The sequence below is a fragment of the Pseudogymnoascus destructans genome (assembly GCF_001641265.1).
Source record: "Pseudogymnoascus destructans isolate 20631-21 unplaced genomic scaffold scaffold_16, whole genome shotgun sequence".
In the NCBI taxonomy this organism is placed as follows: Eukaryota; Fungi; Ascomycota; class Leotiomycetes; order Thelebolales; family Thelebolaceae; genus Pseudogymnoascus; species Pseudogymnoascus destructans.
This window is the reverse complement of record NW_020167535.1, coordinates 227,099-243,650: the sequence shown is the minus strand read 5'-3', so window position 1 is coordinate 243,650 and position 16,552 is coordinate 227,099. Positions and strand designations below refer to the sequence as shown.

At 51.2% G+C, this 16,552-nt stretch overlaps 3 protein-coding genes and 2 non-coding genes across 5 annotated transcripts; all 5 read left to right on the top strand.

The window, feature by feature from the left end:
• Positions 1-86: 86 nt before the first annotated feature.
• On the top strand, positions 87-5,914 carry UBP12 (CSN-associated deubiquitinating enzyme Ubp12). Its single transcript, XM_024469434.1, has 6 exons — positions 87-984; positions 1,037-3,162; positions 3,208-3,837; positions 3,936-3,977; positions 4,029-4,653; positions 4,703-5,914. The coding sequence occupies exons 1-6, from the start codon at positions 720-722 to the stop codon at positions 5,584-5,586; spliced, it is 4,572 nt and encodes a 1,523-aa protein (XP_024322356.1). The 5' UTR covers positions 87-719; the 3' UTR covers positions 5,587-5,914.
• Positions 5,915-6,111: 197 nt separating this feature from the next.
• VC83_05822 lies at positions 6,112-6,205 on the top strand (the record flags this gene model as incomplete). Its single annotated transcript has 1 exon — positions 6,112-6,205. It is a non-coding gene; the product is annotated as a tRNA-Tyr (tRNA).
• A 577-nt stretch (positions 6,206-6,782) lies between these two features.
• VC83_05821 lies at positions 6,783-6,875 on the top strand (the record flags this gene model as incomplete). Its single annotated transcript has 1 exon — positions 6,783-6,875. It is a non-coding gene; the product is annotated as a tRNA-Ser (tRNA).
• Positions 6,876-7,194: 319 nt separating this feature from the next.
• On the top strand, positions 7,195-8,504 carry VC83_05820 (uncharacterized protein). The gene is made up of 5 exons (XM_024469433.1): positions 7,195-7,303; positions 7,356-7,604; positions 7,748-7,934; positions 7,990-8,140; positions 8,197-8,504. Exons 2-5 carry the CDS (start codon positions 7,387-7,389, stop codon positions 8,238-8,240), a joined length of 600 nt encoding a protein of 199 aa, XP_024322390.1. The 5' UTR covers positions 7,195-7,303; positions 7,356-7,386; the 3' UTR covers positions 8,241-8,504.
• Positions 8,505-9,436, top strand: VC83_05819 (uncharacterized protein). Its single transcript, XM_024469432.1, has 2 exons — positions 8,505-8,885; positions 8,941-9,436. The coding sequence occupies exons 1-2, from the start codon at positions 8,602-8,604 to the stop codon at positions 9,089-9,091; spliced, it is 435 nt and encodes a 144-aa protein (XP_024322412.1). The 5' UTR covers positions 8,505-8,601; the 3' UTR covers positions 9,092-9,436.
• The last annotated feature ends 7,116 nt before the right edge of the window (positions 9,437-16,552 follow it).

Sequence of the window (16,552 nt, the reverse complement as noted above, 5' to 3'; positions counted from 1 at the left end):
TTTAGCTCGGCCTTTCGTGCTCTTACTTCATTCATGATAAATCAAACTTGGTGACGCCCTACATTTTACTAAATCGTAAGCGGCAACTCCCGCCACCACAAAGTCAGGCACTGAATTAACGCAAGACGACGACAAATTCGATAATTCTTATGGAAATGCGCACTGCCGGATCTGACAAACAGCATACTCACACGAATGTCTTGCGACAAGCTTAAACCTCACTTTCTTATCCTCTGAAAGGACGGATTCTCGTTAAAACCGCCACTTTGCACCCACTACAAACGAAGAGCTACAAACGAAGAGCTACAAACGAAGAGCTGCCAACGCAGCTCACCTTCAAAACGTCTTCCACAAAGAAACGAAAGATCGATAAGGACGAGCTCGTGTATTCTAATCACACATCGGATATTCCTTTTGCATCGATCGAGGACCAGGAAGTTTCTCGGCGCTCACAAACCCCACCACGACCCGACATATCCACTCAGAGCGACAGCCAACGGAGCCTCCCTCGCCACATACCACCCCACATTCATAACGAAGCCTCGTTCTCAGCTCAGGATAATATCCCTTCCGCAGCAAGCTCCCCGAGCGCTGCGTACTCTGGGTTGTCAATCGAGGGTGAACGAGGCGGGGAAACCGGAGCTGGAGGTGGACCCCCAAACTCTGGAAGTCAAGGAAATCGAAGCCAGTCGCCGAATAAGTCGTTTATACAAAGGGCTATGATGGGAGGCGCTGCAGATATTCCACTCCGGTCGTCGTCGCCGCTGAAGAGACCGGCTTCAGAGCTGGAGCAAGAGAACCCCGCGAAAGATAAGGAGGATGTCGACATGGAGGGTTTTGAAACGTCGAAAGAGCTTCCAGATAACTCGAATCAAGGCCCCGACGCGAATGGCAATGGAGAAACTGAAATATCACAACTTCAGGAGCCTGCAAGCCAAGATACAGATACATCTCTGCCCGAGGCTGATGGTGAGATGTCTGAAGGTGGGCTTGTTCGCATCTGGTTCGAATAGCACGATTACTAACTACATCATAGATGTTCCTCCTATCGATGAGCAAATAAGACGGATCAAAGAATTACACGAGGCTTTTGAAAGCCAACCTCTCACCCCCGACACAAAAACTTATATTATATCAAACACTTGGTTGGACAACGTCCAAGCTCACGCATCCGGCGCCAAACTGTCAAATGCGGAGCCAGTCGGCCCTGTCGACAACGCAGATATTGTCTACGAGATTATAACGGATCAGAACCAGCAGCCATTCGCCAGGTTAAAGCACGAAGTTGTAGGCGGCTCGGTCGCCTACTTCCCCGAAGAGGCATGGAATTTGGTGGTGCAGTGGCATGGCCTGAAGGCTGGCCAGGTGCCTATCATAAGGCAAGCCGTCGATACTAGCATGGATCCTCAAGTACCGAACGTGCAATTTGAACTTCACCCTGTCGTGTTTAAGATCCACAGGCTTTGGGCAGTTAGCAGCCCGTTGCCTATTTCACAGATTTTGAAGGCGAAGAATCCACCTGCGCCCATTTTTATTATGAGCCGCAACGACAGATTCCAGGACTTCCTTAAGAGCATCAAGAAATCGGCCAACATCGAAACTCAGCAGACGGTGCGAGTTTGGACCGTACCCATCTTCTCTGACGAAAAGACAGCGGCGGCTGCACCTGCCGGCGGTGCATCACCCCCTCTATCAAGAGCCAGCACACCAGCTCCAGAGGCCAAATCTGCAGAAGATTGGACAAAACTACTTGTGGAGGCCGCGACGTTTAATGGCCTGACACGAGGTGCGCAGCGGGAGATAGTGGACACCAAAGACTTCACAAATGATCCGAAATATAACGGCCGTTCGACAATTGCCATGACTGGGTTGGGCAAAGACCAAGCCCTTGTTCTGGATGAGCTTATCGAGAGTAATACGTATTTAGCCACTTATGCCCAAAAGGTTGCCAAGCAGGGAACTAAAGGCATTGCCACCGGTTCAGCAAATATGAATCGGGCTTCGGCAGTACCAAGACCTGACAGTGGACGAAGCAGCCCTGCTCCCTCGGTGCCTATGACGCGTGGGCGCGTGCAGAAACCTTCTGGCAAGACAGTGGGCACAGTTGGGCTGGCCAACCTCGGAAATACTTGCTACATGAACTCCGCCCTCCAGTGCATCCGTAGTGTCGAGGAATTGACCAAATATTTTTTGGCAGATGAAGCCGAAAAGGAGCTCAATACTGAGAACCCGCTTGGCAAAGGCGGCAATGTGGCACTTGTATACAACGCACTTTTAAGAGAGCTCTACAAAGAGCCTCCGCCTTCGTCAATTACCCCCCGGCAATTCAAAAACACGTTCGGGAGGTACTTTGGCTCGTTCTCAGGATATGGCCAGCAGGATTCTCAGGAGTTCCTGGGCATTCTTCTGGATGCTTTACAGGAAGACTTGAATCGTGTCAAGAAGAAGCCGTACATAGAGAAGCCAGATTCAACAGACGAAATGGTCGACAATCCAGCTGCGCTGAAGAAAATGGCTAAAGAAGTTTGGGATATCACGAAGAGGCGTGACGACTCTGTTATCGGAGACCTTTTCACAGGGATGTACAAATCCACACTCGTTTGTCCGGACTGCGCCAAAGTAAGCATAACGTTTGACCCGTTCAGCACTGTTACTATGCAGTTGCCCATTGAGAGTACTTGGGGTCATGAGGTATTCTTTTTCCCTTTGAACGATAAGCCAGTCAGGGTTGCAGTGGACATGGACAAACAGGGCAGTATAAAAGGGCTGAAGACATTCGTCAGCAGCAGAGTTGGCGTTGCCGTCGAACGGCTTTTCATCGCAGAGGAATTCAACAATCAAATATACAGGATTCTTGAGGACACAAAGTCAGTATCGGAGGACATCCAGGCCAACGACCGCATCATGGTTTTCGAGCTTGAGGCAGTACCAACAAATTGGCCGCCTGTCCGGAAGCCCAAACAGAAGTCTAGGTCAATGCTTAACATAAGCTACCCGTATCAAGACGAGGACGAGGGAGATATTCCGAGCTGGGATTCGCCTAGAGCGGAACGAATGATCGTGCCGGTTATTTCGAGGCGGCAAAATCCCAACCCAACCCGATTTGGCAAGCCGCTTATCCATGCCTATGCCCCGTTTTTTATCACGTTGACTCCAGAAGAGGTTCGTAGTCCACTTCATAATTTGCAATCATCTAACAGTCTTTAGGCCCGCAGTGAAGACATCATTCAACGGAAGATCCTTGAACGAATTGCCAATCTTACCACATATAACATGAGCGGTTATGAAACTGATGACGACCAAAGCGCAGAACAAGACATCGTTATAACTACTGCCTCGGATACGTCGTCTGGAGATGGTAAAGTTGTGGGTACTTCGATCGATGGCGAGGATGATGTAGTCGACGTCACTGTAACAGGGCAAAACGATGGACATGCGCCGGCAGAAGTAGATGGCGGGTCGCAGAAGGATTCCAATCCGAGAAAGCGAAAATTCCAATCAAGGCGGCCGAAGTGGATTGATCCCGAGCAGTTCATCCCTTCCGAGTACAATAACCTTTTCGAGTTAAGTTATTTCACGAGCAAAAAAGAGGTTGTTCCCACAGGATGGGGTGTGGTGGACGAGGAGAAGCTATATCCACGGCTCTCCAGTCGGATGCCTGTTGTCCAGGACGCTGTTGAAGTTGACGATGACGCGTCTAACGGGTTTGCTTCCAATAAACCCCAAGGATCTGATGGCGAAAGTAGTGAAGACGATATTGGCGACATCCCACAATTGGCACCAACACGAATGAACGAGGAATCAAGTGACGATGATGATTTAGCGCCGAATACAAGGGTATGTTTGTGACATTTTAGCTTGGAGGCTGCCTTCCTGGACTCCTATAACCAGCGCACCCACGTCTTTGACCAATGGAGAGAGGCTAATCAACCTAGGTTTTACCTGTTCGCCCAATCGCCCAACACGCCGTGTATAAAGTAGGTCAAATGAAAGCCTTCAGACGTGGCATCAGGACTTACTCAAAAAAGGGTAACAAGCGTACACCGCAGAGGACACGCATGTCTAGCGAGGAAGTTGAGGAAGACGCTAATCCAGGACCTCTCGTTCGACTTGGGGAGGGCATTGTTGTCGACTGGTATCAAGACCCTTTCGCCACGTTATTTGAAGGTGACCGAGAAGATACGATGCGTGGCCGGGAGACCTGGTCCAGCGTCGGCCTGCTGGAAGACCCAGTCCTTGAGGCCAAGCGCAAGTCTCGTCTACGCCGCCGCTCAAAGGGGTTGTTTCTGGATGAGTGCTTAGACGAGTTCGGGAAAGAGGAAATCTTGTCTGAGATGGATACATGGTACTGTCCGAGGTGTAAGGAGCATAGACGTGCCAGCAAGAAACTCGAATTGTGGAGGACGCCGGATATCATGGTGTTCCATCTGAAGCGTTTCAGCTCCACTGCTATGCGTCGAGACAAGCTGGATATCCAAGTCACCTTCCCCATCGACGGCCTTGACATGAGTACAAGAGTTCTTGAGCGCGAAGATGGCAAGAAAGATATCTATGACCTATTTGCCGTTGACAACCACTACGGTAGTCTTGGTGGTGGACATTACACCGCGTATGCCAAGTCTTTCGTCGACGGCGCGTGGTATGATTATAATGGTAAGAACCCTGGCTAACTAACTCCCGCCCCTGCTAACACACATGTCAGACTCCGCCGTCAGCAAGCTGAAAGACCCTTCGCACGTAATTTCAAGCGCAGCATACCTCCTCTTCTACCGCCGTCGCTCAGACCAGCCCCTCGGCGGCCCGCGCTTCCAGGAGATCTTAGCGCGCTTCGACAACCCCCCTGCCACCTCCGAAGATGAGTCCAGCGGCTCGGGGGAAGGCCAGCGTCTCGGCGCGGACTCCTCCCTTCGTGGGTCGCCGAGCGCTTTGACCGGAGTAGAAGCAACTCGCCAGGCAGGGCATGGTTCGGTCAGTGGAACCACAGCGGGCACAGTAGCAGCGACGAGAAGCGTGACTAATACTAGAATCGTGCCACCGTCCGACATTGATAGCCCACCTGACTACAAGGACGCGCTTGAGGATGACGGCGCGCCGCTCCTTGAGAGGGACGCTATCATGAACGACGGCATCGAGATGCGCGATGCGTCAGGCGACGAGGCTATCGACCTTGAATCAACATACGAGGGGAACTTCCCTGGCGCGCGCGTAGGCGGCATGGAGCCAAACTGGAACTTCTCCGCCCTCGCCCAGCCGTACTCGCACAACAATTACCCAGCGAGCGCGACGTCCGTCGAGCTTGGGTCAGTGGGAGCGCGCAGCGATGATGTGCAGCACGATAGCTCTGCGTCGGAGGGGTCGATGGCGGGCCGACTCGCGGATTTTGACGCAGCGGACGTGGATGAGGATTATGTTGACCAGAGCCCTGTGCCGGATCTCGACGAGGACCAGGTGGATTTGCTCAGTCTACATGGGGAGCTTGGAGATATGCAGGCGAGGAGGAGGTATGAGGAGGTTGTGCCTGAGGTGCCGGGGAGTGAGGGCGAGGCCGCGGAGATACACGTTCACGAGGGGGAGGGTGTGAATTGAGCGTGCATAGGTCTGCAAGGAGTGAGCTTGAGAGGTACCCGCCGCGTCGGCATGTCGTCCGCGACACTCCTTTACGACATCCCGAGAGACCCTCATCTATGTTGGGTAGTTGAGAAGGAGGGTCATCTTGGAAGGCGGGGTTGGCGGTGTAGGATGGGGGGTAGATACGGGACACGAAATCAAAGAGAGCACACGCGTATATGAGGGCCTAGGCTCTTCTAGAACGGGGGAAAAAGAGGGCGCCGGGGGAGTTGCATCCGTGGAGTTCTGCGAAAACCGCATCTCTTTCCCACCATACAGTTGCAACTGCCCATAATGAAATAGACCAATGAAAAAAACACCGATGTCTGCCTTACTTACTTACCTCCCGGCTCCGTTATTTTCATCATCTTAAATCGCTTCCCATGACGCCCTTGTCCGCTGTGTGCCCACACTTTGATCCATGCCCACCCACACCCTAACGCGGGCACCCCATCTGCCCCATCTAATATAATTCCTCACGCCCGACCTCTGGACAACTCACAACCCTTTGTAGCTCAGTTGGATTAGAGCATCGGACTGTAATTGCAAAACACACACCTCATCCGGGGGCCCCCGGTTCGATTCCGGGCGAAGGGACTTAAACTCTTCGGAGAGATGAACTCTCTCCATTGTGGACCTAATTTTTTTTTGTTTGGCGGGGGGATTTTTTTTAGCGTGGGACAACAGCGCCAATCTCTCACTCAACGTCGGCCGGGCTGTCTGAGCTTCGTGTTCAAATGAATTTAGCCGTTTTCACATTTCACAAGATCCTCTAGACACACCCAAGACTCATACATCATTGGGATGAACCTTACCACCATGTTAATAAACGTTATCATACGAAGGTTTTCCGTTTATGGTGTGTCACCCGCTCAACTGCTATTTGGTTTCGATCCTGCATTCCCTCTTGCTTTGTTTGCTCTTACTGTCGTTGCTCTTGCTTAGATAAAGGAGTCCCTTCCGTTGAATGAATTACATAGGATTACAATATAAATTACTATCTACAGCTAAGGAAAAGGTTTTGTTGAGGAGTAGCAGTGAACAGACGCACGTGAACGAAAGCGCGCATTTCGCTTCCCCCTCCATTCTTTGGTTACAACGATTAGGGCCGATCCGATTATAATTTATGGGTAAGACTTATTATTTATTAATTATAACCTAAACCTAATAAGTAAGGCGTGTTGCCAGAGCGGTTAATGGGTAAGACTTGAATTAATTTGGATATCTTATGACTTCGGTCGCGCAGGTTCGAACCCTGCACACGTCGGTTTTTTTTCTTCTTTTTCTTTTCCCCCCTTTACCAAGGGTTCCTCTTCTTCTTCCTCTTCTTCCTCTTCTTCTGTATAATTATTTTTGATACGTAAATACTACTTAATGATAGATATTACATTAGATACCTAGTTTAATTCCAAATCTCCACAGTCGCCGGCGCCGAAGGTCCATACATAGCTCGTAGTATAACTTTATATAACACGGAAATACTACAATAACATTTAATATTTTTAAATAATAGCAAGATACCTCTTTTACAGTAGGAAAGGGCAGTGCATGATATAAGGGTTTATTTGGTACGGTAGTACTTTTATGCTTGTAGTGGAAGTGATTCATTCCTTCTCACTTCGACCTCGCTTCCCACTCTCATCTCACCCCTCATTCCAGTGCTTGCTACGCTGCCTTCGAGATACCTTTTTCTCCAGTAAGATAAAGCAGGTTCAAGTCGTTGTCTAATTCTCTAACTCTCAAAATAGGCAGGGTCTATTTACATTGCTTGTGAGCATAATGGACGACGATGACTACGACAGCGATGAACTCGAGTTTGAGACCTTGCAAAACCTATTGGCAAGCGCTGGCTTTGAAAGTATTGAGGCGATTATAAACAATGCTGCTGAAGATAGACGAAGCTCGAAGCAAATGACCAAGCAACTTACATTTGTCGAAGCCTCAAAGAAAACCGAATACTGTCATGCCTCTGGTATAATCGATTCGTTGCCTTCCGCGTGAATTCCATCAATAAGAGGTAAGAATAAGCAGCGTCTATTTTGTTACATCAAGGTTACTGTCGTCTTAACAATGTGTATAGTCCAGATGACACGCCGTCGATGGATGAGCTCGAACGATTCCTATGCTAGATTGTGTCCAGAGTAAGACCAAGGTCGAATGAGGTTCCAGCATTCACATGGCTACGTGGAGGTCTTCGCCGCCTCATTGTAATCACCACGTTCCACTTCGCGGATTTTCGGGTGTCGAAGCACGACTCGATTAGGATGAAGACGATGTTCCAGCAGCTCTTAAACGAAGGACGGATCACGAAAGAACCGTCAAGAAAGGTGCAATGGATCGGGAGCGTTCTAGTCCGGCGGTTGATTACTGTTATTTTTCAAGAGGTGCAGAAGCGGGGACATTATGACTTCGACGCGCGACACACAGAAGATCCAGTTCTTGTGTTATAGCGACATCACAATTAAGTTGGTTGATGGGGACAAGCTCGAAAACCTCCAGGCCGACATCCTCATCACAATGAAAAGAAGAAGAAGTGAGTAATTCTATCGAAATAGACCCTGCCTATTTATACTAATATTGACACGATAGACACGACCCGAAGAAAAACCGTACCGTGCGGCTCCACTGCCTGACCGACCCCCAAGATGGAATCCTCTGTCCCATAAAGATGATTATTGCCTCAGCGATGAGACTAGGTGCTGTGAATGGCCGGACAATTGAGGAAGTTCTCGAAGCGACTCGACAACGACAAGACAAAACGGTGCAGTGGGCGAACGGAAGAGAGAGAGTCCTGTCTATGCGCCTTTCATAACCAGAGCAACGCTGTTGTAGTTGACAAGGCCGCCGAGATCCGGCAAGAAATCACTACCATCCGCGAAAGGTCTCTGAAGGCCGGCTTCTGCGCTGTTGTTACCCCTCATGACATGAGAAGGTGAGCTGCAAAGGATGCTGCTCATTCGAAGAAGATGGTAACCGGCCTCAGTTGCAGCTGAAATGGGCCAATCCGTCCAGTCTTTGAATGCAGGCATTACAGCTGCCTATGTTGGAACTTGCAACGAGGATACCTGGGAGAGGCGGGTGCGTGCAGGCTTTAACGACCCCTTTGGAATCAACATCACCGATACGATTTATAGGCGACAAAAGATGACCAAAGACGAAATGAACAAGTTATATGCCGACATGGGTATCGATGCATCAAACTGCAATGAATGCGAGGCGGAAGCACGAGGCTGCCCGAGAGAAAGCATGGAGAGAGAGCCAGGGTGGACAGAAGCAACGTAAGATATTACAGCAGCAGTCATCTTGTGCTTCTTTCTAACATCCTTGGTTTAGCTCTTCGGCCGCAGACGCAAAGCCAGATGAGCCAGGAGTCCCGAACGCACCACAACCTCTGAAAATGGGCAGCGTCCATTCTGCCGATTCTGTGGCGGAAAACATCGGAGCATTAATTGGTATATCGACGGTGCTGAAGTCAACGAAGTGACTGCCCAGAGTATCATCTTCAATCAAATGGAAGCACTCGTTCAACTCCCCTAAGAGCTTTGTGTGCCGGGTACTGAATTTGTTAATCATCTCGCCCGTATCAACCTTATTTGCCATGGCGTCACTACAAAGAAAGAGGTGGATACAATTCTGGGCAAATATACAGGCAATTCCCGCGATGAGCCAACGGCGTTCGAATACAAGTGTCCTAAGTACAAGGAATGCGGCTATAAGTCAACGTGGCTGCGAAATGTGGTACGTCACAAGGTTCGCTGTGGTAGAGATTAAGGTTGGGATGGGATAACGTCTAATGGATCACATTGCGAAATATACGATATCATGAAGGACTTTCGGGATTATAAATAGGGACGGTCTATTTGTACACAGAAAAGAGATGAGGGTAGGCTAGAGCTGGGATGACAGTTGCTTAATGGGATTATGCTGTTTATTTATACCATTCGCAGTTGTAATATAAGATAGAAGGAGATTATTGATGGCAGGGGGGAATAGAATACAGATAATAAGAATACGAACACTATTGCAATAGGTTAGTTACAGTAACATTACGTTAATAGACTCAGACGACATCAAAAGCCATAACTTGTTCACGGAATGATAACTTATCGAATTCCTCTTCGCCTTTTAATCCTTGCTATAACTTGAAAGCAAACGCAAACGCGTAGCCATGTTCGAATAGGCCTCGCCCATTCATGTAGGCAACGCAAATCTCAACCTCCTTTTGTCCATCTGTGACTGCAAATCGCGCGAAACAGCCTCAATTGGAACCTCACAGGTGCTCAAGCACGTCCACAAGTTCTGCCACTATCTGATCCGTCCCTCCAATCTTGTCCTTGATCGCCGGAAGCCATGTGAATGCGAGATCTGCGCTAGGCGGAAAAGTAGCCGGTTACACCATGACCTACGTTATCGTATGGATCTTCTTCACTCTCTCCATCTATTTCCTCAATTGTAGCTTTGTCCACAAGTTGTGGTGTTCTTCTAGACCTCTGTGAAGCTGTTGCTGTTGCAGCCAGTAGACTCGGAGATTCGGCGGGAGGCGGGACCGCGGGAAGCAAGGGAGCAGCAGTATGTTGCTAGTGGAGGGTTATATGCGAAAGCTGGCAAGATAGGCGCCCCCTTTTTCCGGAATTGCTAAGATCACAAGCAGAATGCACAGATCGTGGTTATCTTTATCACCTTTTTTAATTCCAATTATAATTTTTTTATTTCCCCCTCGACGTCACATACAAGGAGCATCTGTAATCCCGAACCCCCGTCCCCCGTGGAGAGCGCGAAAAAAGCCGTTCTGGCAACACAGCAAGTTTGAGCAAGGAGATGGCGATTAATTGGGTATTTTGTAATCCCCTCGTCCTCCCACCAATCAATCCTCCGTTTGAGGACCCCATCGTTGTCATGTCATCCATAGTCGGTTTTATGAGATTTCCCGAGAAATTTTTGTGCGGGATAGCGGGGGATTGATGACATCGTAAGTACTGGTACATTTTGTTTCGGCCTGTCTGCCGTCTATCGCACCTGCCGTTCCGTCTAACTAACCTCTTAACTACTCTACTTGTGGAATTCTCACTCCGTGCCCGGGAAAAGGGGCGGCGATGCCGCCCAGGCTGCCAAGTGCCAACCCGGCGCCAAGCTCAATATTGCCCAACTGAGCAAGCGATGCTGGGCACCACTCCTCTGAGACTGGCTCAGGGGTGGAAGTATCGACTATATAGAGTAGTTACAATAGCTAGATTAATAAAATATGCTTTCATTGATCACTGTTCTAAAGACTGGTTGATACGCCCGTAATTATCATTATTCTATTCTTACGGACCGCTACCAAAGTTTAACTCTACTTTACTACTCTACGACTAACTAACTAGAGGGACTTACTCTTTCGGGCTGACAAGTGAGATTTCGATTCCTCTGATTTGATACCCGTAACCCACGATCGGCACAATCAAACTTTTCCCAATTTTCCCTCCGTCCCGTTTCAGCAAGCGACCCCACCGAGCGATGAGCTAAAAACCTTCATGTGAAGGTGTCGGCGGCAGTTAAGTCAGTCGCTCACCGTCTGCAGAACCCTCGGATCTGCCATCCCCTTCACTTCACTTCACTTCCCGGTTCTGCGGCCCATCCACATCACTAACTCCAACCTGACACAGCGCCGCATCCACTCACACTGCCAACCAGGCCACGGGGGACGGGGCTGTCGTGATCAACCACGGCGCAGTGGGGTAATCGCCACGCTCTCGCAACTGCCGGCTCCTCGGCATATTGATTTTTGGTGACATTGTAATAGTAGTGTCATGGCATGGCATAGCATGGCTGGCGGTACCAGTGGTATGCCGGTCATCCCTCCCGTCACTCCTCACCTCGGTGGTCTTGGTTGCGGATCCGTACCCATCAACTTCAGCCGGCCCCCACCAGACGGAGCACACCAGACGGAGCACACCAGACGGAGCAGAGATCTTTTCCAATACAATACAATACTAACGGAGTAGCGGGTGGCAAAAAAAGAACGGCAAGTAAGTTACAGACAGCACACGTTTTGGATCTGACAGACCCGACAAATCACCCTTCCATGCCCGAGACCCCACTGTGTCAACAAGGCACGCCCCACTGCTAACGTCACAGAGATTTTATTTTCTCTCCTTCTCCCTTGCCTCTCTTTCTTGCGCCCCCACCCATTTCCTGTCTTTCCCTCTGCTCGCCGGTGGGCCCTCCACTCCCGGCGCCGAGCAAGAGGGCAGACAGAGAAACTATCGCTCCCACTCCCCTCCCCCAAAACAAAGATCCAAATCTCCGCCGGCGGGGTGTGCTGCCAAGACAGAGACAGATCAGACAGACAGGTGGGATATACAGCGGTGGAGGAGGTTTCGCGCATTGTTAGTCGTGCTCCACTTGTAGAACACACCCTTCCGAGACTTCCTGGGTATGGGGAGACACGTGATTTACGTCATAGTTTGTTAAGGAGATGGGAGGTTTTCATGGGAACCGGGAAGAGAGGAAGGCTGTATATGGCAGGTTGGTGGGATGTAGGTAGGTGGCACAGGAACTGGTAGATGATGCACCCTCCACGGGAGAAGATGCGTTGATAGATGGTGGGGATGGCGGCACGGTGACGCTGTGCATCCCTCACGGCGGCGCGGACGCCGCGGGGGGGGGACCGACGAGACCTTACACCACCTCGTGTTATGCGATGCTACGTGTGCTCTCTCATCTGGCAGCTCTGTTGGCGAGCTCGTGAGCGAACGAGCGGTGGGCGAACGCGGATCTTGGGGGAAGAAGAAGGAGGTGAATGAGCGGTGGGATGGGATGCTCCTTTTCGATTTTTTGACGAGGTTTGTGGTACGTAGAGGTGCTTGTGCTTGCCAAGTTTTCTTGATTTACATACGCCACAAAATCCACATCACCTACGCCTGACACGAACGACAGATCTGAGCTATCTCTGCCTACACGCCCGCCTGCACGCCTGCCCGCCTGCACGCCTGCCCGCCTGCACGCCTGCACGCCTACACGCCTACACACCTACACGCCACGCCTACACGCCTACACGCCTACACGCCTACACACCTACACGCCTACACGCCTACACGCCTACACGCCTACACGCCTACACGCCTACACGCCTACACGCCTACACGCCTACACGCACGCCTGCAGTCCGTCTGCTCCACAGTACGAGTCCCATATTGCCGTCGATCGGAGAGAGTGAGCCGAGGTTGTCGCAGCAGGTGTGGATGGGTGGTCACCCTCACCCCGTTTCGAGAGCGGTGAAACGAAGCGTTTCGCCAACCGTTTCTTTTGCCAACCACATACAACAAGCACACACAGCTTGTGGTGCAAGTGCGTGTGAGCAAGTTATGTACTCCGTACCCTAAACCTTCCCTTCCCACCGCGTTTCGAAACAGACAAGGGTACGAGGTGAGCACAGGGGGTGCAGGTGGGAGTCAAACGAGACGGGGATCGGCAAGGTGACGTTGGATGGGGTGGCGGAGGTGAGTGTGGGTGTGATGTGGTGGATGGGTGTACAGTCAGTCCTCTACGAAGATCCACTCTGTCTGTCTGTCTTGCGTCGTGTCCGCGCCGAGTGCTAGACGGGGAAACGGAGCGGCAGGAACAGAAGGGGCCAAGAACTGGACTGGGGCACCTTGGCGGTGCCGGATGCCGGTACCGTGTAGCCCGTGTGTGAGTGTGCAAAAGGGTGACAGGCAACGGCTCGCGGGACGCAAGAGGGGATAGCGCGTGTTACGCAAGCTTCTGGCGGCGGGTGGGACGGCGATCTGGCGTGCGGCTGTGCTGGAGGGGGATGGATCTGGTGTGTGTGTGTGGTGGGGGGGAGCTGGCTGGCTCGCTGACTGGGCGTTCATCCATCCACGCCATCTCCCGCCCCGCCTGCAAGGTGTGAATTGGCCGAAGAGGCCGAGATGCTCAGCGGATGCGTGCACAAGTCGGGACGGATGCATGCATTAACGGGTTTTCATGCCGGTCGGTGGCGTCCGTCAGTGAGAGTGGGCTTGCTAGGGCTGGTGAGGCTAGACCGCGCGGGCCTTGTGCTGGCGCTGACGTGAAGGCTTCGCTAGGGAGAAGCCTTCACTGGGGGGGGGGATGGGGGGGGAAGGATGGATGGGTGGGAGAAGCCTTCACTGGGGGGGGATGGGTGGGTCATGAGGAATGTTCGGCGCGAAGGTGTGGAGATGAGATGGTGGGGCCTTTCAGATTGAGTACGTACTTTGTACGAGGTTCTCTTCTCCCATACGAGGTTGTCCCGCACTCGTAATTTTGGTATAGTACGTATAGTACGGAATACAGTATATTTTGCTTGGTAGGGCCAAGGAGGATTGATGGGAAACGAATAGGGGTGTGACAGTGGGAGTGGTGAGTGGGGCAGGTGGCGGAGAGAAGAGAGAGGAGCCGCGGGCTCGAAGGGGAATGTTCGGGAATAAATGGGATAAATGTGTGGTTGGGTGGTTGGGTGAGGGTGGTGCACGGATGCACGGGCTGCACGATGTTGACAGGCGGCGGATCGGGGATCGACGGGGGGCTTGAGAGGGGAGAGGCGAGATGAGATGGTGCGAGGGTGGGAAGGGACGGAGGTTGCCATGTACTTGTACTGGAAGTACTGGTTGTAGCTGTACTTATAGTAGCAAGAGGGATAGGCAGTTGGGAACATCCACTCAACCGCCATCCGTGGATAGCGTTGAGTGGATGGCGTTGAGTGGATGGCGTTGAGTGGATGGCGTTGAGTGGATGGCGTTGAGTGGATGGCGTTAGTGGATGGCGTTAGTGGATGGCGTTGAGTGGATGGCGTTGGGTGGATGGCGGTTGGAGTGGGATGCCGCAGACAGCAGTCAAGCCAACCCCACATCAATAAAAGACCAGTACGTACGCCATGGCGCACAATCAGATGCGGGATGGGATGTGCCATCATCCCCATCCCATCATTCATTGTGGATGGGCGTGGATGGGCGTGGATGGGGTGGATGGGCCAGATGTTGTCCGCAATCGGAGGGGTGCTGCACACGCACATCCAGCACACAAATCCTCTACATGCTCCGTACAAAACGCACTTTACACCAAATCCGGGCTATCCGGTTCACTCATCTCTGCTCCTGTCTCCCTCATCTCATTCTCGTCTCGCGGTGATGGCCCCCCATCACCGTGAGGGTCCACTAGCACCGAACGTACCGGTACCTTTTGCTCCCTTGACCTGCTTTCCGCCGCCGCCGAGATAGGGCAATTAGCGCGTGTCTTGGAGTGCTGTATGTAACTGTGATACATGGGGTACTTGCGAGATACCAGCTCCCGCCCACAAAGTGCGCCCTTGGCTTTCTCCCTTGCTCTGTCGATGATGCGCCCTTTCCTTTCCTTGCCTTGCCTTGCACTCGGTCTTGCTTTGCCCTAATAAATGGCTTTCTGCATCCACAATCCAACTGCCACCTCCAACTTCCCACTCTCTGACTGCTGACGCTAGATGACTGAAACTGACTGGTACTGTGCCCGTCGGCTGTTGACTGTATCCCGCCTGTACCCTCTTGGTACTGGTACCTCCACTTGTCAGCCTGGCATTACTCATCCACCACTAATCCACCCATCATCCATCACACATCTCACCCACTTTCTCACCCAAATGTCCACTCTCCAACCATCAACCATCAACCAACCACTCACCCACTCTTAACTGCAAGAATTTGTACTCTACATAGTTCCTGTTACTGTACTACTCTACTCTACTCTACTCTGCTCTGCTCTTCCCGTTCCTAAATATGCAATGTACCGTTCCGTTACACCCCAAGAACCCGGCTCGGAGAGAAAAACTTCCTGCCAAGCCATCTGACGACGTGTGTGTGGGTACGTAGCTGAACCTTCTTTTTTCGACACGCCGCTAGAACACACCCTGGGGTACACACACCTACCCACACTACACACACTACACACACTACACACACTACGGAGTACACACACACTACATACACACTACACACACACTACGGAGTACACACACACTACACACACTACACACACTACACACACTACACACACTACACACACAACACACACACACATAGTGGTAAGAATAGCATAGTATGGTAGTCACTCTAACGAAAAGGGCAGGGCGGGGCAGGGGGATAGGGAGGCTAAGTCTACACGACTGTAATCTACTAATCTACTAATCTACTAATCTACTAATCTACTAATCTACTAATCTACTAATCTACTAATCTACTAATCTACTAATCTACTAATCTACGACTAAATCTACTACTCTGTCTCTACTAGTCCCCTACTAGTCCCCTCTGCCCTTAGTAAGGGTCATTGACTCGCGAGGCCCCGTTGAAGGCCCCGTCGAGGCGTCATTCATGTACTTTGGTACGAGTACTATAGTACTATAGTACTCTTAACTGTATGTACGAAGTAATGGCTTAGTCGCCCTTCCGCCCTCGCCCTTCGCCCTTCGCCTCAATGTGGGTTGCGTTACATGAAAGTGCCATGCCCGTCTCGTAGTTCTTGTCATGGTTCTGCCCTCCCTTTTTGCTAACTGACTCTACTTTAACCTACTACCTACTCCACTACTCCACTTACTATACTACTACTACTACTTTGCCTCTCTCCTCTCTATCTTGTCTCCCTCCTCCCTCCTCCCTCTCTCCCCCTCTCCCCCTCTCCCTCTCTCCCTCTCTCCGACATCTACTACCCGACTGATTGACATCTTGACTTTCTGCTCTTGCTTGCATCTCGTTGTTCTCTCTTGACCACTTCCTCTTCTACCATTCGACATACCTACATTGATCCTGCACTTCTTTACTAGCACGCAAGCACGCCCTGATCGATATATCGCCATCTTATCTTCATACACTCACTCTCCTCCTTGCCCTCAAATCCAGCCTTTCCGCTGCACAACATATCAACCCAATACCTTCGATCGACGAATATATTCGCCCCTTGCCATTTTCCATCCAAC